Raw genomic sequence first — 22945 nt, forward strand, 5'->3', positions numbered from 1 at the left:
TCCAAGACCATCCTAAGTGAAGGAAGAGCATCCGGGAGGGCGCTGAGCACCTCGAGTCTCGTTGCCGAGAGCATGGAGAAAACAAGCACAGGCAGCGGAAGGAGTGCGGCAAACCAGACTCCCCACCCACCCTTTCCTCCAACCACTGTCTGTCCCACCTGTGACAGAGACTGTAATTCCAGTATTGGACTGTTCAGTCACCTGAGAACTCACTTTTAGAGTGGAAGCAAGTCTTCCTCGATTCCGAGGGACTGCCTGTAATGATGATGAGGTGTCGGGGGCGGAGTCCAGGGCACACAGGCGCAGAAGGATGCTCAAAAAACGAGAGCAAATAATCACTCTGACCTTTTACACCTATGAGAGGGCAGGCAGGGCCTCAGTTTAATGTCTTCCTCATTACCACCACTGAAGAGTGAGGCTAGATTATTCTCAAATCCCTGGAGTGGAATTTGAACCCACAAACTTCACTCGGGCAAGAGTGCGACCCACTGAGCTACGGCTAACAGTATGCTACAATTGGCTGAGGAGCCTTAGGGTTATGGAGGATAAAATGTTCAAAGGTTCCCACTCCTGATCACTATTCCACGCTCTCCCTATCACTTCGCCTCCTGTTGCAAGGGAACCTTTGCTCATTTACTGCTCCATAACCCTGAGGTTCCTCAGTGTAAGTGTATGGACGAAGGGTGAGAACAGGATAGGGCTGTGCCATGATGTTCACTGTGGTCAAGTTAGCCTGCCTACTCTCACAATGTAGACTCACACTGGGCAAGGTTTAGAGAGAGAAAAAAAAGGAGAGAAAAAGAGGACAGTGTTGTACCTCCCTGTGCATCTGAGTGAGAGCCAGCCTGGTTTCTGGGTGGGGCGAAGATCACCTCATGCAAGAGGTAGGTATCCTTTAATGTGAAGCAGGGCCACTGTGATCTCCAGCTAGTTTTGGTGGCTTAAGGGAGTCCGAAAGAAATAATCCAGTTCCTCCCCTCCCTCCACGCCTATTGTCATGTTTTGTTTGCCTCTCCGAGGACGTTACATGGCTCTGGCTGAGTGGGGAATGTATATTGTGATGCACAGGACATTGCAACTGTATGGGACAGGCTGGGTATACCAGTTGGTCTTTTCCCGTCCATCATTTCCGTATGTTCGTAAAGCCATTTCTCGTTGTGTTCCACTCTCTCTCTTTTGCCCCTAGTCTTCTGAAAATTTGGAGGACAGCTCAAACTCAGGCCAGTGGCAAGGCGAGATTAAGAATACCCACCAATCTTTTGAGAAGAGTGGTTTCAAGCAAGTTGCGGACATGAGTGGGGACTTCACAGAAGGTAAGAGCTGTCAACTGGCTGGCCAAGAGGGAAGGCTGTCCATCCCAAGAGGGAAGGCTGTCAATCCCAAGCCTCCACCATCAGCATTATGGAACCAGACAGTCAGCGGTGGGGGCCTGAAGGTGACTGCGGAGGGAGCGGGCCTGCAGGATCAGCCGGCGGGAGACTATCGCTTCATGGGAGAGAGTCTGCCTTCTGGCCAGTGGCATTTCTAAAACTGGCAGCACTTAGATTCATAGAAACATAGAAAATAGGTGCCATTCGGCCCTTCGAGCCTGCACCACCATTCAATAAGATCATGGTTGATCATTCCGTCAGTACCCCTTTCCTGCTTTCTCTCCATACCCTTGATCCCTTTAGCCATATCTAACTCCCTCTTGAATATATCCAATAAACTGGCATCAACAACTCTCTGCGGCAGGGAATTCCACAGGTTCACAACTCTCTGGGTGAAGAAGTTTCTCCTCATCTCAGTCCTAAATGGCCCACCCCTTATCCTGAGACTGTGTCCCCTGGTTCTGGACTTCCCCAACACCGGGAACATTCTTCCCACATCTAACCTGTCCAGTCCCGTCAGAATCTTATAAGTTTCTAGGAGATCCCCTCTCATCCTTCTAAACTCCAGTGTATAAAGGCCCAGTTGATCCAGTCTCTCCTCATATGTCAGTCCAGCCATCCCTGGAATCAGTCCGGTGAACCTTCGCTGCATTCTCTCAATAGCAACAACGTCTTTCCTCAGATTGGGAACTCGGTGACAGGGGCGGGGGGGGGGACTACAGGAGGAAAGCCAGCACTCCCCACTCCCCACGGTGACTCGATCCTCACTATCTGTACTATTGATCCGGGTGATGGTTTTGGGGGAACTGACTGCATCTTCACAGATGACACAGATTTAGGTATTAGGGGGTCGAAATTGGCCTCAGTAGGAAATTGGGGAGGGCACTTTGAATTAACCGGAAATTTCCCGCCCGGCGGGAGCCAGAGAGATGAGCCGGAAAATTGGGCTCCGCCTCCCAGCGCTATGGGGGGCTATTTGAGGTGGTGTAGGGGTGGGTTTGCGAGGGAGCGCGGAGGTGTCCATCACCGCCCCGCTGACCATGTCAGCGTGACGCAGACGTGCCGTGTCGTGCTGGCTCATCGCAACGTCCCTCTTAAAGGGGAGGGACGCTGCGAGGCCGACGTGGAGCCCACTGGGAGTCGGCCGACAATTAAAACAAAATGGCGGCCATGGCAGTGCGCACTCCCCTTAACGGGTGGCCCCACCGCCCAGCCACTAGCAGCTTCCCGCCTTGCGAAGCTGTCGGGGTCACCGACCGGCAGCCGCGCTCCCATGGGGCAATTTCCCTCGCTGGGCGGGTGGGGTCACTGCCGGACGGTACGCGTTCACTGCCGGGTGGGAAGGGGTCAACACGCCGGGCCGGGCAGAAACACGGGGCATGGCGGAAACCTATTCCCGCAGCCCCCGGCTCATGGGCAATGACGGGTGGCTCAGCCCTGCCGCCTGGCCCCGGGCAGAAAGGACTTCCTGCCCCATTAGAACTGGTGATGGACCTTAAAGAAGGGGACAATTTCCCCCCCACCACCCCCCCCCCCCCACCCACAATGAAATTTGATGAGAAAAAAGACTACAATTAGATCCAGTTGCGATGAGGGAATTGGCCTGCATCTAGCCGATGAGCTTTTGTGTAACTAACTGCATGTGGGTTGGGCTAATGCCAAGCATGTGTATACCATGCTGGGCTCTGAATTGAAGTCAGCTAGGGGACGGTGGGGAAGCGACCTAGGTGTTATAGCATACGGGTCTCTGAAGGTCCATGACCAGTGTCAAGAGACTAAAGCGATAGCAAATAGAGTACTAGGATGTATAGATAGGATGGTCCAATCTTTTTTAAAAAGCGCTGGAGTGTCCTTGTATAAGACCTTGGTTATGCCTCATCTAGTATACTAAGTTCTGTTTTGGTCCCCTTACATGGTGGGTGATGTCTCGGCCCTGGAAAATAGTTAAGAGGAGCCCCTAAGTTGAAAACTAACTTAAATGCTATTATTCATCACATGGGTTAAGAGAGTTGAGTCTTTCAACTCCAGCAAAATGTAGGTTTCGTAAAAATTGGATTGAAGTCTTTAAAATAATGAAGGGACTAGACTCTGCCTATATGGAGAGACTATTTGTATTTGATAGATTATGGACAAGTTACATAGGCACAGATGTCAGGAAGCTTTTCTTTTCACAGAAAGTTATTTCAACAGCACTTCCCTCCCCTGCAACCTCCACCACAACAACAGACGAGTTGTGGGTTCAAGTTTCAAGTTTCATTCCAGAGCACAAAAATAAAGGCTGACACTCCAATGCAATACTGGGTGAGTGCTGCATTTTCAGAGATGCCGTCTTTCAGATGAGACGTTAAACCAAGATTCCGTCTGCTCTCTCAGGTGGACGTAAAAGATCCCATCACACTATTTCGAAGAAGAGTTGGGGAGATATCCCCTGCACCCTGACCAATATTTATCCCTCAATCAACATCACTAAACAGATTAACAGGCCATTATCACATTGCTGTTTGTGGGAGCTTGCTGTGCGCAAATTGGCTGCCGTATTTCATACATTATAACAGTGACTACACTCCAGAAGTACTTCATTAGCATAAAGCCCTAGGCATCCTGAGATTGTGTAAGACGCGATATAAATGCAAGTCTTTCTCTCTTTTCAATGTTATGGGAATACTGTTACCTCTGAGTTTCTCTGAAAGTCACACACTACCCTGACTTGGACATATATCACCGTTCTTTCATAGTCAATATCCTGGAATTCCCTACCTAACACCCAATAGTACAAGGGTAAGACCCATCCCCCACGTTCTCAGGGGCAACTAAGGATGGACAATAAATACCGGCCTTGTCAGCGATGCTCACATCCTGAGAACGAATAGAAGGAACAGAAGAATCGAGCTATATCCTGGTCACATTACAGCGCAACCCTCTATGATAATGGAGGTGTATGAAATGTTGCTTTTACCATTCGCAATAATTAACTTTCACTACTAATTTCTCTCCACAAATTAGGCAAGTACGGGGCATCTATGGCGATGTACTGTGGGACCATACGGAATAGTGAGGCAGGATTCAAACCCATTCGCAGCAACAGTGTTGACTCTGATCTCCATTTACAGACAGGGGGCTGGATGTCCAAAGGGAAAGGTAAAGATCTGTACATGTGTGGGTCTGGGTAGTGTTGTGGGCTAGACACTCTGCCTTCACCACTAACACCCTGATATAATTCCAGCCTTTGGGCCAAAGGTCTCCTCTCTCTGGATCGTTGGAACATTAGGAACAGGAGTAGACCCTTCAGCCCCTTGAGCTTGCTCCGCCATTCAATTAGATCATTGCTGATCTGTACCTCAACCCACCTTATAAACCATACCTTTACCTCACAAAAGTCAATCGATCACAGTCTTGAAAGCTCCAATAATCCTGGAAACCACGGCCTTTGGGCGAGAGAGTCCCAGATTTCTACCTCCCTTTAAGTTCCAGATTTACAATACAGTCTGCTGGCTGCCAGAGTCCTGTGCAAAGCAAGTGTGGACAGAGAGTGAATGCAAGAACGGCTGGTCTGGTAATCATAAAATGTCAACCTGGTGCAGCAGGTGGGGTGCTACTGGGACTGAGGACAAAGCACATTACTGGGGGCCGAGTAGAGGGAGCTTTACCCTGCATCTTAGCTGAGGTAAACCGTGAGTGACCCGTGAGTGCTCCGTGGTAACTCTGGGTGCCTGAAATAGGAAAGTGCCATAGTTTGTGAGTACCTCCGAATCCTGCCTTGAAGTGTATAAACATTTCACGCTACTTTGATGAATTCCTCAATATCGGGGTGCACGCTAGCTAGCTCAAGTCATAATTTTAAATCTGAAATTTGTTTGGTAAGGGTATTAAGGGATATGGAGCTAAGGCAGGTAGATGGAGTTAGGATACAGATGAGCCATGATCTCATTGAATGGTGGAACAGGCTCGAGAGGCTGAATGGCCCACGCCTACTCCTATGATCCACGGCATGGCTGCAGAAGATAAAAGGGGTCGACAATCTGCAGGGACACATCCCACTGAGCTGGGATAAATCCCTTCAGGGCTTCAGGTACTGATCCTGCCAAACTTCGTGGGGTCATCTACTTTGCATGCCCCTGTGTTCCAGGAGGTGGGGAATCCCGGCCAAATTTGCTCCATTTCAGGGGCTGGGGAATAAAGCATCAGTTGCTCATTGGCCCTCTTTGGTGTTCTGGCGGCAGCGCGCTGGGAGGATTTCCCCCCCCCCCCCCCAAAGGTTGCTACCGATCACATTCTGCCTCAAGACAAGTCCTAGGGGGTGAAATTACGTACCCACCTCGGTTGGGAGCGGCAGCAGCTGTGAGGTGGGACGTCCTGCGGCAGATGGGCGCTAACCTTCGGGAATTTTCCAGCGCTACGCGGGAGCGCAAGGCTCTCCCCTTCCATTAAAGGGGAGGGCCACACTGCTGACTGTGCATTAGGGAGAAGGGGTCACCACTTCACCATTGGGGAGCGGGGCACAGTGGCAGCAGCCCAGCACAGAAGCAGAGTGCCGGGCTGGTACATTGCACCACGACCACGCGATTTGAAAAGGGCAGGGCCACGACTGGTAGGACAGCCATTTAAAAAAAATGTCAGCACTGCACCTCCCCTGTAATTTTCGCTCCGCGAGCAGACTAAAGCCCGACATCGCCCACGGCAGCCTCATGGGGCACTATTGAATTTTCACCTGGGGGGGGGGGGGGGCGAAAACAGGTCGCTGTGCACGGTGATGACGTCGTCACTGCCAGCACAGCGGCTCGTGGCACTACCGGTTACCACCACCGCTAAACTCCTGTGGAATTTTACGGGAGTTGGTAGCGGTTCCGCGCCATGTCCGAGAAGTCATTTCATAGAATCGTAGAAATTTACAGCATGGAAGAGTCCATTTTGGCCCATCGTGTCCGCACCGGCCGACCAAGAGCTATCCAGCCTAATCCCACTTTCCAGCTCTTGGTCCGCAGCCTTGTATGTTACGTCACTTCAAGTGCATATCCAAACACTTTTTAAATGTGGTGAGGGTTTCTGCCTCTACCACCCTCTCAGGCAATGAGTTCCAGACCCCCACCATCCTCTGGATGTAGAAATTCCCCTCAAATCCCCTCTAAACCTCCAACCAATTACTTTACATCTATGCCCTCAAGGTTGTTGACCCCTCTTCCTATCCATTCTATCTAGGCCCCTCATAATTTTATACACCTCAATCAGGTCTCCCCGCAGGCTCCTCTGTTTCAAATACTTCAAACCCAGCCTATCGCTAACCCCCAGGCGCGCAAATGGCCTGAATTTCTCACCCCCCCCCCCCCACTCTTGACAAGACAACTCCGGTAGCCATCTCATAGTGAGGTTCCACATGCCTTCAACATCTCCCATGGTCATCAGATTCCCAGCCAACCAAATGTTGACTCACTGCTGGAGCTGTCGTTGACCTACATTTAGGGTTGTCAACTCACATTGGACGTATTCCTAGAGGTTTCACCATGTGTCGGCTGACCTCTCACCGGCCCGCCCAGTCAAACTGTGTTTTTCCCATCTCCAATAATTTTTATAACTAATAAACAAAAGTGTTGAAAGAAAATAAAGAAAGCACCATTTTTTAAATTCCCCTATGATTTTTCTCCCATGTTTTGCTCACAGCAGTGTCCAGGAGATTAATCTTTAAATCCTGGAGACTCCAGGACAACCCTGGAGGGTTGACAACATTAGCCACATTCCAGTTAGATGACAAAGACAGGCAGTCACTCGAAAGCAGGGCCCACTGCTGCTGTATGTGTCGAACAGTGGTCAACATCAACGGGAGAAATGTTAGAAGGCGAGATTTAGGATAATTAGAAGTGGCACAGATTGAAAGCCCATTAAAAGACAAGGAGCTGTGCTTATTTATAAAAATAGCCTGCATCCAATTAGCTCCCACTTTTAAACCACAGTGATTGAGTGTCACTCCTAATGAGAGCACTTGTTGCAGCCTGAAAGGAGCCCAAGGCATAAAATTTAAGGGTGACGATGACCTTGACAGCCGCAGTCAATGCCGTCCATACTGTGGTTTGAGGCTACCGCAGCTGACATATCTCGGTAACAACCTCCTTGGTGACGTGGAGATAGGGGAAGTGATCCCTGAAGACTCTTTGTGAAGGCATATTCCATAGGAAATCTCAAAAAGCAATTGGACATGTACTTGAGGCAAGAGGACTATTTGCAGAGTTATGGGTAGAAAGCAGGGGTGTGGGACTAAATTAGCGAGCTCTTTCCAAGAGCCGGCACAGACACAACGTGCCGAATGGCCTCCTTCTGTGCTGTAATATTCTGTGATTCTATGAACTGGTCTCCTGCTGAGTGCCTACCTCCTCCTCTTCCCTCTTCTGGCAGTTTGTCCTGCTCTGTGCTGTCTTCTATCCTGGTCCCAATCGCGCTGTAGTCCCCTAGCAGACTACCCATGCCTGGAGCTAGGTAATTTGTGAAGAAAACAACAACAAAAGCAGTCAGGTCTCTCGGTGCAGATAAGTTAAACTTTGAACAGTAGTAGAACTCAGCAGGAAAGCTCCTAGGAGTCAAACAGTAGCCAGAGATTGTGAACCAGCAACTAACCTGTAAGTACTGCATGACACCTTTAAATAGCGCTGGCGAGGAGGCCATTCATGCCGGTTAGCATCACGCCTTTCCAAGCCAGGTCGGCGTGCGGGGGCCGATGCGCAGGGCCAGCCCAAAATGACAAGCACATCCTGCAAGCATGGCCATGGGACCCTCATCTAATTGATTTTCTGGCTCATTTACATTCTGCCGGCGTGTGTTCCTCTCTCTCTCTCAAGTGCCACCTCCTGCACCAAGATGGCGTGCGCACCTTAAGACACCATTTTGGGTCCTTAAGTGGCCGCGTAGCATCTGAAAAGTGACCCAATTTCTCGGCCAATGTGAATGAGTTTAGCTGCATTTATGGCACAAATTCATTCTTTCCCACAAGTGGGTGAGGGTCAGTCACCTCTCCAAGGCAGTTTTCTTCATACAATGATACAGTACAGAAGGAGACCATTCGGCCCATCGTGCCTGTGCCTTCTCTTTGAAAGAGCTATCCAATTAGTTCCACTCCCCTGCTCTTTCCCCATAGCCCTGTAATTGTTTTCCCGTCAGGTATATATCCAATTCCCTTTTGAAAGTTACTATTAAATCTGCTTCAACCCTTTCAGGCCATGCATTGAAGATCATAACAACTTGCTGCATAAAAACATTTCTCCAACATTTCCACCCTGGTTCTTTTGGCAATGATCATAAACATGTGCTCCCTGGTTACCGAGCCTCTCACCAGTGGAAACAGTTTCTCCTTGTTTACTCTATCAAAACGCTTCATGATTTTGAACGCCTCTGTTAAATCTTCCCTTAACCTTCTCATGATAATCAGATTTTAAAAATTTAAACGAAAATATTCGGATGATCAGAAATCAACAGAAAAACGGCGTTGAACTTAATGGGAAGAAAAGTAGTGGAGGTGCTGGAAATCTGAAACTAAAACAGAAAAGGCTGGAAAGAATCAACAGGTCAGGCAGCATCTAGGGCGAGAGAAAACAGAGGTAACGTTTCAGGTCAATGACGTTTTCCTCTCTCCACAGATGCTGCCAGATCTGTCAAGTGTTGCCAGCATTTTGCTGTTCTTATGTGAGTTGATGAGAATTGTTTGGAGTGTTTACTGATGGGCCTTTTGCTCTTTGAGAGCAGGGCGTGCTGAGGACTCCACTAACCCTCTTGTTTTCCACAGCCTTTCTTCAGTCCAGTCTCAACTTGCCTCTGAAGAAAACTTGTTTTGTAAAGAGCACCGAGGGAGGTCAGCAGTCCGTGGCTGGCTGGGTGTTGGACAACAATCATTTCTACCACTTGTTCGATGGTAGCAGAAAGCAGGCTGCTTCTCATGTTCGTGGCTACAGCGTGAAGCTGGACTGGGCTGAGATTGAGACAGAGGGAGGCCATCCGACCCTTGACACACTTCAACTTAAAATCAAACTCAAACGCCGAATGTCGGAAATCCTGCCACAAAAGGGTAAGTAAAATAGCATCTGGGCAATATGTCATTTCTCTCTGCTCCCTGTTCTCTGACTCTGTCTCATTCCTCGTTCTGACTTTGCTCATTCCCTTGGCCTGCCTATTCCCTCAACCTCCTTTTTTTCTGGCATTCTCTCTCCTTACTGTTTCCATACTTCCTTGCTCTTTCTCTGTCTCTCTTTGTTTTTTTGCCTCTCTGTCCTTACTCTCTGTCCTCACTCACTCTCTCCTCACTCCATCCTCACTCTCTCTCTGCTCACACTCTCTATCCTCACTCTCTCTGTCCTCATTCTCTTTCTCTCCTCACTCTCCCTCCCCTTTCTCTCCTCACATTCTCTCTCCTCACTCTCTCTGTCCTCACTCTCTCTCTCTCCTCAAACTCTCTCCTCACTCTCTCTCTGCTCTCTCTCCTCACTCTCTCTCTCCTCGCTCACTCTCCTCACTCTCTATCCCCTCTCTCTCCTCACACTCTCTCCTCACTCTCCTCAATCTCTCTCCTCGCACTTTCTCCTCACACTCTCTCTACTCACTCTCTCTGTTCTCAATCTCTCTCTCCTCACTCACTCTCTCTCTCCTCAAACTCTCTCCTCTCTCCTCACTCTCCTCACTCTCTCTGTCCTCACTCTCTCTCTGTCCTTACTCTCTCTCCTCACTCTATCCTCATTCTCTCTCTCCCTTCTCACCCTCTTGCTCTTCTCTCTCTCCTCAGTCTCTCTCTCCTCACTCTCTATCCTCACTCTCTCTCTCTCCTCACACTCTCTCTGTCCTCACTGTCTCTGTCCTCACCCTCTCTCTGTCCTCACTCTCTTTCTCCTCACTCTCTCTGTCCTCACTCTCTCTCTCTTCTCACTCTCTCACCCCTCTCTCTCCTCACACTCTCTCTCCTCACTCTCCTCAATCTCTCTCTCCTCACACTCTCTATCCTCACTCTCTATCCTCACTCTCTGTCCTCACTCTCTCCTCACTCTCTTTCTCCTCACTCTCTCTGTCCTCACTCTCTCTGTCCTCACCCTCTCTCTGTCCTCACTCTCTCTCCTCACTCTCTTTCTCCTCACTCTCTCTGCCCTCACTCTCTCTCTGTCCTCACTCTCCTCACATCCTCACTCTCTCTGTCCTCACTCTCTCCTCACTCTCTCTCTCCTCTCTCTCCTCACTCATTCTTTCCTCACTCTCTCCTCACTCTCTCTCTCCTCACTCTCTCTCTCCCCTCACTCTCTCTCCTCACTCTCTCTCTCCCTCCTCACTCTCTCTCTCCTCACTCTCTCTCCTCACTCTCTCCCCTCTCTCTCCTCACTCTCTCTCTCCTCACACTATCTCCTCACTCTTTCTCCCTCTCCTCACTCTCTCTTTCTTCACTCTCTCTCTCTCTCTCCTCACTCTCTCTGTGTCCTCTCTCTCATACTCTCTTGCTCTTCCTCACTCTTTCGCTCCTCACTCTCTCTCCTCACCCTCTCTCACTCTCTCTGTCCTCACTCTCTCTCTTCACTCTCTCTCTCCTCACTCTCTCTCCTCACTCTCTCCTCACTCATTCTTTCCTCACTCTCTCCCACTCTCTCTCCTCACTCTCTCCTCACTCTCTCTCTCCTCACACTATCTCCTCACTCTTTCTCTCTCTCCTCACTCTCTCTCTCTTCACTCTCTCTCTCTTCACTCTCTCTCTCCTCACTCTCACACTCTGCTCTTGCTCTCTCCTCACTCTTTCGCTCCTCACTCTCTCCTCACCCTCTCTCACTCCCTCTGTCCTCACCCACTAGGTACTCACCCTCTCGCTCGCCTCACTCTCTCTTCTCACTCTCTCTCACCTCACTCTCTCTCTCTCCTCACGCTCTCTCTCCTCTCTCTCTCTCTCTCTCTCTCTCTCTCTCTCTCTCCTCACTCTCTCTCCTCACTCTTACCTCTCTCTCTCTCTCCTCACTCTCTCCTCTCTCTCCTAACTCTCTCATTGTCTTCTCTCTCTCTCCTAACTATCTCTCTCCGCACACACTCTCTCTCATCACACTCTTTCTGGCCTCACTCTCTCTCTGTCCTCACCCTCTCTCAGTCCTCTCTCTCTGTCCTCTCTCTCCCTGTCCTCACTCTCTCTGTCCTCTCTCTCTCTGTCCTTACTCTCTCTCTCCTCACTCTCTCCCACTCTCTCTCCTCACTCTCTCCCCTCTCTCTCTCCTCACTCTCTCTCTCCTCACACTATCTCCTTACTCTTTCTCTCTCTCTTCACTCTCTCTCTCTTCACTCTCTCTCTCCTCTCTCTCTCTCTCCTCACTCTCACACTCTGCTCTTGCTCTTCCTCACTCTTTCGCACCTCACTCTCTCTCCTCACCCTATCTCACTCCCTCTGTCCTCACCCACTAGGTACTCACCCTCTCGCTCGCCTCACTCTCTCTCCTCACTCTCTCTCCTCACTCTCTCTCCTCACCCTCTCTCCTCACTCTCTCGTCCTCACTCTCTAGGTACTCACCCTCTCGCTCGCCTCACTCTCTCTCCTCACTCTCTCTCCTCACTCTCTCTCCTCACCCTCTCTCCTCTAGGTACTCACCCTCTCGCTCGCCTCACTCTCTCTCCTCACTCTCTCTCCTCACTCTCTCTCCTCACCCTCTCTCCTCACTCTCTCTGTCCTCACTCTCTAGGTACTCACCTTCTCGCTCGCCTCACTCTCTCTCCTCACGCTCTCTCCTCACTCTCTCTCCTCACCCTCTCTCCTCACTCTCTCTGTCCTCACCCACTAGGTACTCACCCTCTCGCTCGCCTCACTCTCTCTTCTCACTCTCTCTCACCTCACTCTCTCTCTCCTCACTCTCTCTCTCCTCTCTCTCTCTCTCTCTCTCTCCTCACTCTCTCTCCTCACTCTCTTTCTCTCCTCACTCTTACCTCTCTCTCTCTCTCCTCACTCTCTCCTCTCTCTCCTAACTCTCTCATTGTCTTCTCTCTCTCTCCTAACTATCTCTCTCCGCACACATTCTCTCTCCTCACACTCTTTCTGGCCTCACTCTCTCTCTGTCCTCACCCTCTCTCAGTCCTCTCTCTCTGTCCTCTCTCTCTGTCCTCTCTCTCCCTGTCCTCACTCTCTCTGTCCCCTCTCTCTCTGTCCTTACTCTCTCTCCCACTCTCTCTCCCACTCTCTCTCCTCACTCTCTCCCCTCTCTCTCTCCTCACTCTCTCTCTCCTCACACTATCTCCTCACTCTTTCTCTCTCTCTTCACTCTCTCTCTCTTCACTCTCTCTCTCCTCACTCTCTCTCTCTCCTCACTCTCACACTCTGCTCTTGCTCTTCCTCACTCTTTCGCTCCTCACTCTCTCTCCTCACCCTATCTCACTCCCTCTGTCCTCACCCACTAGGTACTCACCCTCTCGCTCGCCTCACTCTCTCTCCTCACTCTCTCTCCTCACTCTCTCTCCTCACCCTCTCTCCTCACTCTCTCTGTCCTCACTCTCTAGGTACTCACCCTCTCGCTCGCCTCACTCTCTCTCCTCACTCTCTCTCCTCACTCTCTCTCCTCACCCTCTCTCCTCACTCTCTCTGTCCTCACTCTCTAGGTACTCACCCTCTCGCTCGCCTCACTCTCTCTCCTCACTCTCTCTCCTCACTCTCTCTCCTCACCCTCTCTCCTCACTCTCTATGTCCTCACTCTCTAGGTACTCACCCTCTCGCTCGCCTCACTCTCTCTCCTCACTCTTTCTCCTCACTCTCTCTCCTCACTCTCTCTCCTCACCCTCTCTCCTCACTCTCTCTGTCCTCACCCACTAGGTGCTCACCCTCTCGCTCGCCTCACTCTCTCTTCTCACTCTCTCTCACCTCACTCTCTCTCTCCTCACTCTCTCTCTCTCTCTCTCTCCTCACTCTCTCCTCACTCTCTCCTCTCTCTCCTAACTCTCTCATTGTCTTCTCTCTCTCTTCTAACTATCTCTCTCCGCACACACTCTCTCTCCTCACACTCTTTCTGGCCTCACTCTCTCTCTGTCCTCACCCTCTCTCAGTCCTCTCTCTCTGTCCTCTCTCTCTGTCCTCTCACTCTCTGTCCTTACTCTCTCTCTCCTCACTCTCTCTCTCCTCACTATCTCTCTCCTCACTCTCTTTGTACTCACTCTCTCTGTCCTCACCCTCTCTGTCTCCTCACTCTCTCTCTCCTCACTCTCTTTCCTCACTCTCTCTGTCCTCGCCCTCTCTCTCTCCTCTCTCTCTCCACACTCTCTCTCTCCTCACTCTGTCCTCACCCTCTCTCTCTCCTCACTCTCTCCTCACTTTCTCTCTCTCCTCACTCTCTCTCACTCCTCACTCCCTCTCTCCTCACTCTCTCCTCACTTTCTCTCTCTCTCCTCACTCTCTCCTCTCACTCTCTCTCTCCTCACTCTCGCTCCTCACTCTCTCTCTCCTCACTGTCACTCTCCTCACGCTCTCTCTCCTCACTCTCTCTCTCCTCACTCTCTTTCCTCACTCTCTCTGTCCTCACCCTCTCTCTCTCCTCTCTCTCTCCACACTCTCTCTCTCCTCACTCTGTCCTCACCCTCTCTCTCTCCTCACTCTCTCCTCACTTTCTCTCTCTCCTCACTCTCTCTCACTCCTCACTCCCTCTCTCCTCACTCTCTCCTCACTTTCTCTCTCTCCTCACTCTCTCCTCTCACTCTCTCTCTCCTCACTCTCTCTCCTCACTCTCTCCTCATTCTCTCTCTCTCCTCATGCCCTCTCTCTCCTCACTCTCTCTGTCCTCTCTCGCTCCTCACTCTCCTCTCTCTCTCTCTCTCCTCACTCTCTCTTTCTTCATCCTCTCTTTCCTCACTCTCTCTCTCCCTTTTTGTTGATCATCTTCACTGTGTCTCTTTTTTTCCTCATGCTCCCTGTCCTCAGTTTTTCTCTCTCTCCCTCTCCCTCTCTCTACTCACTCATCATCACCATAGGCAGGCCCTCAGAATTGAGGAAGACTTGCTTCCACTCTTAACATGGGTCCTTAGGTGGCTGAACAGACCAATATGAGTACCACAGTCCCTGTCACGATTGGGACAGATAGTTGCTGAGGGAAAGGTTGGATGGGACTGGTTTGCCGCATGCTCTTTCCGCTGCCTGCGCTTGATTTCTGCATGCTCTCGGTGATGAGACTCAGCGATGCACTTCCTCCACTTAAGGCAATCTTTGGCCAGGAACTCCCAGATGTCAGTGGGGATGTTGCACTTTTTCAGAAAGGCTTTGAGAGTGACCTTGTAACGTTTCCGTTGCCCACCTTTGGCTCGTTTGCTGTGAAAGAGTTTCGAGTAGAGCGCTTACTTTGGGAGTCTTGTGTCTGGCATGCGAACTATGTGGCCCGCCCAGCGGAGCTGATCAAGTGTGGTCAGTGCTTCAATGCTGGGGATGTTGGCCTGGTTGAGGACTCTAACATTGGTGCGTCTGTCCACCCAGGGGATTTGTAGGGTCTTGCGGAGACATTGTTGGTGGTTTTTCTCCAGCAACTTGAGGTGTCTACTGTACATGGTCCATGTTTCTGAGCCATACAGGAGGGCAGGTATTACTACAGCCCTGTAAACCATGAGCTTGGTAACAGTTTTGAGGGCCTGGTCTTCAAACACTCTTTTCCTCAGGCGGCCGACGGCTGCACTGGCGCACTGGAGGCGGTGTTGGATCTCCCGTCAATGCCTGCTCTTGTTGATAGGAGGCTCCCGAGATAAGGGAAGTGGTCCACGTTGTCCAGGGCCGCGCCGTGGGACTTGATGACTTCAAATCCGCAGTGCGGATTTCGTCCCCTATGGGGCACAATGGACATGATTTTTGCAGCGCGACAGCTGCAGGAAAAGTGCAGGGAACAGTGCCAGACCTTATACATGGCCTTCTTCGACCTTCCAAAGGCCTTTGACACTGTCAACCGCGAGGGTCTAAGGAGCGTCCTCCTCTGTTTTGGATGCCCCCAAAAGTACGTCGCCATTCTCCACCTGCTCCACGACGACATGCAGGCAGTGATCCTTACCAACGGATCCATCACAGACCCAATCCACGTCCGGACCGGGGTCAAGCAGGGTTGCGTCATCACCCCAGCCCTCTTCCCAATCTTCTCAATCTTCCTCGCTGCCATGCTCCACCTCACAGTCAACAAGCTCCCCGCTGGAGTGGAACTAAACTACAGAACCAGTGGGAAGCTGTTCAACCTTCACGGTCTCCAAGCCAGGTCCGAGACCATTCTAAACTCTTTCGTCGAGCTACAGTACGCGGATGACGGCTGCATCTGCGCACAGACAGAGGCTGAACTCCAGGACATAGTCGACGTATTTACTGAGGCGTACGAAAGCATGGGCCTTACGCTAAACATCTGTAAGACAAAGGTCCTCCACCAGCCTGTCCTCACCGCACAGCACTGCCCTCCAGTCTACTCACTGTCACTCTTTCCTTGCCCTTTCTCAGTCCTCACCCTATGTTTTTATCTCTCTTTGCTTATTGTCTCTCCCTGTCTCTCTCCTCACTCTCTCTTTCCTTCTGTCCTCATTCTGTTTTTCTCTCTCTCTCTCTGCTTCCTCACCGTGTCTTTTTTTTTCACCCTCTGTCCTCCCCCTCTGTTTCTCTCCCTCTCCCTTTGCTCACTAGCATTGTCTCTCTATTTCCTCACCTCTTTGTCCTCATTCTCTCTGTTTTACTCTCTCTCCCTCTCTCTCTCTTCTCACTGTCACTCTATCTCTCTTTCAGCTCAACCACACCTTCACCACCAACTTTGATATCCTAGTCCCTATAAAACCTGGCACTCATCATCACTGCCTTGTCCAAGGGACGCAGATATGAATGGATGTGGCGGACAACTGGTTTAGCCATTCACCGCCAGATCTAGCTGGACCACGTAAAGCATTATTGGGTCCTACTCTCGTCTGACAAAATCGCTCACTCTTCCAGAATTATTCTGGAATGTAAAGATAAACCCCGGCTTCTATTCTCCACTGCTAACTGTCTTCTTAAACCCCTCACCCCAGTCTCCACCCTCACCTTCGACAATAAGTGTGAGGAACTCATGGACTTCTTTATCTCTAAGATTGAGACCATCCAATCAGCTGCCTCTGCCTCTTCCCTCCGCTTAGCAAACCGGGCCAAACTTCCTCTAAGGATCCCCCCTACCCTCATCCTGAACTCACAACTTTCTCTGATTTCTCTCCGGTTACTGAGTCCAGTATCCTGACCTCCACCATCGATCCACATAACCCTTGTATAAAGAATTAGGTCCGTTCTTAGCTTATCCTTCACACCTCATTGGACAGAGTGTTAATCAACAAATAAGTTAGACAGAGTATTTATCAAAAAATAACAGGAGCTTGTAACAAAGCTGATACAATAATCATGGGGGACTTTAATCTTCATATAGATTGGGCAAAACAAATTGGCAAAGGTCATCTGGAGAATGAGTTCATAGAATGGGCTCATAGGAATTGAGTGTAATATCTCCAAGTTTTCAGACGACACTAAACTGGATGGCGGTGTGAGCTGTGAGGAGTCAACAACCGGGGGGCATAGATTTAAAGTAATTGGTTGAATAATTAGGTTTATTGTCTAAACTGACCATTGCTTTAATTTTGGGGAGAGGCTCAAGGCAGATGGGTCGGTCAGGATATGTGGCGATTACAAGGCCACCATCAATCGGGTGTCACTCCAAGACCAGTGCCCGCTGCCGAGAGCGGAGGACCTCTTTGTGAATTAGACCTGACCTCAGCTTACATGACCCAGGAGCTGGCGAGTGAGTCAAAGAAGCTGACCACCATCACGACACACAAGGGGTTGTTTGAGTACAACTGATGTCTGTTCGGGATTCGCTCGGCCACCGCGATCTTCCAACGAAATATGGAAAGCCTCCTCAAGTCGATTCCAGGGACGGTGGTTTTTCAGGATGACATCCTCATTACGGGTTACGATACTGAAGAACACCTCCACAACCTGGAGGAGGTGCTACGCAGACTGGACCGGGTAGGGCTGCGACTGAAAAAGGCGAAGTGCGTCTTCCTAGCTCCAGAGGTAGATGAGGGTAGCAGCAGACGGGATCAGCCTTACTGTGTCCAAGACGGAAGCGATCCAGAGAGCACCCAGACCCCGTAACACGACGGAGCTGCGTTCATTCCTGGGATTCCTGAACTATTTTGGTAACTTTCTTCCCAAATTGAGCACGCTGCTAGAGCCGCTACACGTGCTCCTACGCAAAGGTCGTGAATGGGTCTGGGGGGACAGCCAGGAAAGGGCTTTTAATAGAGCACGCAATTTGTTATGTTCCAACAATCTGTTAACGCTATATGACCTATGTAAGAAACTTGTGTTAACGTGCGATGTGTCATCCTATGGTGTCAGGTGTGTGTTGCAGCATGTCAATGCCAAGGGTCAGTTACAGCCGGTAGCTTATGCCTCCAGAAGTCTGTCCCAGGCAGAAAGGGGCTACGGGATGGTAGAAAAGGAGGCGCTCGCATGTGTATATGCGGTAAAGAAAATGCACCAGTACCTGTTTGGCAGGAAATTTGAGCTGGAGACAGATCACAAACCCCTAACGTCCCTTTTGGCCGACAACAAGGCCATAAATGCAAAGGCATCGGCCCGCATACAGAGGTGGGCACTCACGTTAGCCGCCTATGACTACACAATTCGGCACAGACCGGGCACCGAAAACTGCGCCGATGCACTCAGCAGGCTCCCACTAGCCACCACTGAGAGGGCTACCGAGCATGGTGCTGAGATGGTCATGGCTGTTGAAGCTTTCGGAAGCGAAGGCTCACCCGTGACAGCCCGTCAGATTAAAGTCTGGACAAATAGAGACCCGCTATTGTCTCTAGTCAAGAAATGTGTCCTGAATGGGGACTGGGCAGCCACGTACAGGGCATGCCCTGAGAAATTTAAACCATTTCACAGGCGCAAGGATGAACTCTCGATTCAGGCCGATTGCCTACTGTGGGGAAACCGCGTAGTCATGCCCCAGATGGGCAGAGAGGTGTTCATCGGAGAACTCCACAATGGGCACCCAGGCATTGTCACGATGAAGGCAATTGCCAGGTCACACGTTTGGTGGCCAGGGATAGACGCAGATCTGGAACTTTGTGTTCGCAGGTGCAACACATGTGCCCAGCTGGGCAATGCGCCCAGGGAAGCCCCCCTTAGCCCCTGGCCATGGCCCACCAAACCTTGGTCACGCATCCATGTGGACTACGCAGGTCCTTTCATGGGGAAAATGTTTTTGGTTGTAGTAGATGCCTACTCCAAATGGATCGAGTGTGACATTTTAAATTCAAGCACATCCTCTGCCACGGTAGAAAGTCTACGGGCAATGTTCGCCGCCCACGTCTACCGGACATCTTGGTCAGCGACAATGGCCCGTGCTTCACAAGCACTGAATTCCAGGACTTCATGGCAGGCAATGGAATTAACCATGTTAGAACGGCACCGTTCAAGCCGGCCTCAAACGGCCAGGCAGAACGAGCAGTGCAGATAATCAAACAGGGGATGCTCAGAATCCAAGGGGGTTCCCTACAAACCCGCTTATCACGCCTCCTGTTGCCCTATAGATCCCGACCACACTCGCTCACAGGGGTTCCACCCGCAGAGCTGCTCATGAAAAGGACGCTCAAAACCTGGTTATCCCTTATACACCCCACCATGAAAGAAATTGTCGAGAGCAGGCGCCAGTCACAATATGACTACCATGACAGGAATGCGAGGGCGCGATGTATTGGTGTAAATGATCCTGTTTTTGTCCTCAACTACACTGCAGGGCCCAAATGGCTTGCAGGCACTGTGGTTGCCAAAGAGGGAAATAGGATTCTGGTAGTTAAACTTACCAATGGACAAATCTGCCGCAAACATGTGGATCAAACAAAAAGGAGGTTCAGCAACCCCATAGAAGAAGCAGAGGAAGAATACGATATAGAGTTCACTCCACCACAGGTGACCGAACACCGGAACCAAAGGGAGGAGAGCCCAGTCACTGTGGGCAGTTCGGACAGGCCTGAGGCACCGCAAACAGCAGACACTCAGGCCAGCGCCCAACAACCGGAGCCCCAACTCAGGCGCTCTACAAGGGAGCGTAAACCACCAGAAAGACTCAACCTGTGATCCCAATAAGACTTTGGGGGGGAGGTGATGTCATGTATTCAACCAGCATTGTGACCCATGTATAAACTGACCTAAGTTGTACACCGTGAGAACAATGACCACTAGGTGGGAGACACTCCTAACCTGGACCTTCAGGTACAAAAGGGGAAGCACCACCCACTTCCTGCACTTGAGTGCTAAGGAATAAAGGTCAGGTCACAGACTGACCTTCTCTCAAGCATGGGCCTCGTGTGCATTTATACTGTATAGTAAGGACGTATCATTTTCGAACCCTCATTGCTGCAAGATTTCCAAGCTCTCTACTCTCTGAGAGTGTTTGGGGCTGTAATTGCAGTCGCGCAGGTCTCCTGGCAACACAGAACAGAGCAGAAGAATGTTGTTAACTCTCATTGGCCCTTCCCTTTAAACATAGATACATAGAAAAGAGATGCAGGAGTAGGCCATTCGGCCCTTCGAGCTTGCACCGCCATTCAACAAGATCATGGCTGATCACCCACCCCAGCACCTCCCCCCCACGCCCCCTCCACAACCCCCCGACCCCCCCAGCCACAAGGAGCACATCCAACTCCCTCCCGAACACATCCAATGAACTGGCATCTCTCCGCGGCAGGGAACCCCACAGGCCAACAACTCCCCGAGTGAAGAAGTCTCTCCCAATCCCAGCTCCAAACAGCCCCCCCCCCCCACCCCCGGCTCCAGACCCACCCAACATCAGGAACACTCCCCCCGCACCCAACCCGCCCCGTCCCGTCAGAATCCTTCCCAAATGCCGAACACCCCCGGATGTCGAGGCCCCGGCCACCCCGGAGCCACGCCCCCGTGATGCCAACCACACCACATCCACCAACCGCCATCTGCGCAGTCAACCCGTCCACCCCACTCCGAACACTCCCCGCACCGAGGCACAGACCCCGCAGGCCTGCCCCTCCAACACACTTCGCCCCCCCCAGACCTCCGCTGCAATGTGGCCCCTCCTGCCCCCCGCCCTGGGTTTCTCCGCCACCCCCCCCACCTCCACCACTCTCCCCTCCATCCCCCGAGGGAAGCAGCGTCTGATGCCGGCTGCACTGCACACCACATTGTTCAGTGCTCTGCCGCTACCACTCTCACACTTTAGTGCCCTGAGAGGAGTAGCTAACACTTGATTTAGCGCTCTACTTCCCTCTTGGAGCGCTAAAGCTAAACTTCCCGGGAACAGAAAATGATTATCGCCTGGTGATACTTTTCGGATATTTCAAAAGTTATTGCCCCAAACGGGGCGCAGGGGAATTTCTCGCCCAAAGTTCCTTATCTGAACCGTGTCACCTAGATCAGACCTGAGGCAAATCCTGGTAAAGCTAATCGAAGGGCGGTCGGGACAGAAGTAGGATGCTCAACAGCGGTCATGTTGACCTCTCTTCCTGTTTGGGGAAACTGCCCAGCTGTATAAAGAGCACTTGGTTTCAACAGCGACCAATCATTTTTTTTCCTGTTCATTCAATGGGTGGAAAATTCTCAACCTTCAGCCTCCAGATGCTACTTTCCAGCGCAGGCCACCAAATACAATTGGGACACAATTGGGGTTCACTTAGCTTTTGATTTTCTTTGTTCACCACACAATAACCATTATGGAAAAGCAGCACAATCACCTCAGTAAAGCGTGACGCTATTTCTTCTCAGGACTGAAATGCTCCAGCAACTGCCAGGCCTGGCCTGAGGCCACATTGGTAACTGCAGGTGGCTGAAGTCATGGGAGACGGTTTCCACAGTCAAATGTTTCATATTCCTGTACTGTTATATGGTGCTGCCTAAAGGGCTGCTGTGAATCATTGTAGCCGTGGCTCAGTGGGTAGCACTCTCGCCTGTCAAAAGGCCCCACTCCGGATACTTGAGCACAATATCTAGACTGACACTTGTGTGCAGTACCAAGGGAGTGCTGCACTGTCGCAGGTGTCGTCTTTCAGATGAGAAGTTAAGCCAAGGTCCTGTCAACCCTCTTAGGTGGATGTAAACGATCCCATAGCACAAAATATAAAAATAGACAGCAAGAGTTTCTATAGGTATATAAAAAGGAAAAGAGTGGCTAAAGTAAATGTTGGTCCCTTAGAGGACGAGACTGAGGAATTAGTAATGGGGAACATGGAGATGGCAGAAACTCTGAACAAATATTTTGTATCAGTCTTTACGGCAGAGGATACTAACAATATCCCAACAGTGGATAGTCTAAGGGGGGGGGGGAGAGGAACTTAACACAATCACAATCACTAAGGAGGTGGTACTCAGTAAGATAATGGGACTAAAGGCAGATAAATCCCTGAACCTGATGGCTTGCATCCTAGGGTCTTAAGAGAAGTAGTGGCAGGGATAATGGATGCATTGGTTGTCATTTACCAAAATTCCCTGGATTCTGGGGAGGTCTCAGCAGATTGGAAAATTGCAAATGCAACGCCCCTATTTAAAAAAGGAAGCAGACAAAAAGCAGGAAACTATAGACCAGTTAGCCTAACATCTGTGGTTGGGAAAATGTTGGAGTCCATTATTAAAGAAGCAGTAGCAGGACATTTGGAAAAGCAAAATTCGGTCAGGCAGAGTCAGCATGGATTTATGAAGGAGAAGTTATGTTTGACAAATTTGCTGCTTGAGGATGTAATGAACCGGGTGGATAAAGGGGAACCAGTGGATGTGGTGTATTTGGACTTCTAGAAGGCATTTGACAAGGTGACACATAAAAGGTTACTGCGCAAGATAAAAGTTCACGGGGTTGGGGGTAATATATTAGCATGGATAGAGGATTGGCTGCCAAACAGAAAACAGAGAGTCAGGATAAATGGTTCATTCTCTGGTTGGCAACCAGTAACTACTGGGGTGCCGCAAGGATCAGTGCTGGGACCCCAACTATTTACAATCTATATTATGACTTGGAAGAAGGGACTGAGTGTAACATAGCCAAGTTTGCTGACGATACAAAGATGGGAGGAAAAGCAATGTGAGGAGGATGCAAAAAATCTGCAAAAGGACATAGACAGGCTAAGTGAGAGGGCAAACATTTGGCAGATGGAGTATAATGTTGGAAAGTGTGAGGTCATGCACTGGCAGAAAAAAAATCAAAGAGCAAGTTATTTATTAAATAGAGAAAGATTGCAAAGTGCCACAGAACAGCGGGACCTTGGGGTACTTGTGCATGAAACACAAAAGGATAGTATGCAAGTGATCAGGAAGGCCAATAATATCTTGGCCTTTATTGCAAAGGGGATGGAGTATAAAAGCAGGGAAGTCTTGCTACAGCTGTATAGGGTATTGGTGAGGCCACACCTGGAATACTGTGTGCAGTTTTGGTTTCCATATATACGAAAGGATATACTTGCTTTGGAGGCAGTTCAGAGAAGGTTCACTAGGTTGATTCTGGGGATGAGAGGTTTGACTTATGAGGAAAGGTTGAGTAGGTTGGGTCTCTACTCATTGGAATTCAGAAGAATGAGAGGTGATCTTATTGAAACATATAAGATTA

General features: G+C 50.4%; 1 protein-coding gene across 3 annotated transcripts in view; it reads left to right on the forward strand.

Annotated features, from left to right (window-relative positions):
• Positions 1-22945, forward strand: part of LOC139267426 (TOG array regulator of axonemal microtubules protein 2-like) — a 191086-nt gene that overhangs the window by 108796 nt on the left and 59345 nt on the right. For 2 of the 3 annotated variants that reach the window (XM_070885736.1, XM_070885737.1), the window contains 2 exons: positions 4374-4508; positions 9136-9414. In XM_070885736.1, coding sequence (XP_070741837.1) covers positions 4391-4508; positions 9136-9414 — 397 coding nt within the window. In that variant the 5' untranslated portion in view covers positions 4374-4390. Of the gene's footprint in view, positions 1-1186; positions 1314-4373; positions 4509-9135; positions 9415-22945 lie in introns of all 3 variants that reach the window. The other variant, XM_070885738.1, reaches the window with a different exon arrangement.

The sequence above is a fragment of the Pristiophorus japonicus genome, chromosome 7 (assembly GCF_044704955.1).
Source record: "Pristiophorus japonicus isolate sPriJap1 chromosome 7, sPriJap1.hap1, whole genome shotgun sequence".
In the NCBI taxonomy this organism is placed as follows: domain Eukaryota; kingdom Metazoa; phylum Chordata; class Chondrichthyes; family Pristiophoridae; genus Pristiophorus; species Pristiophorus japonicus.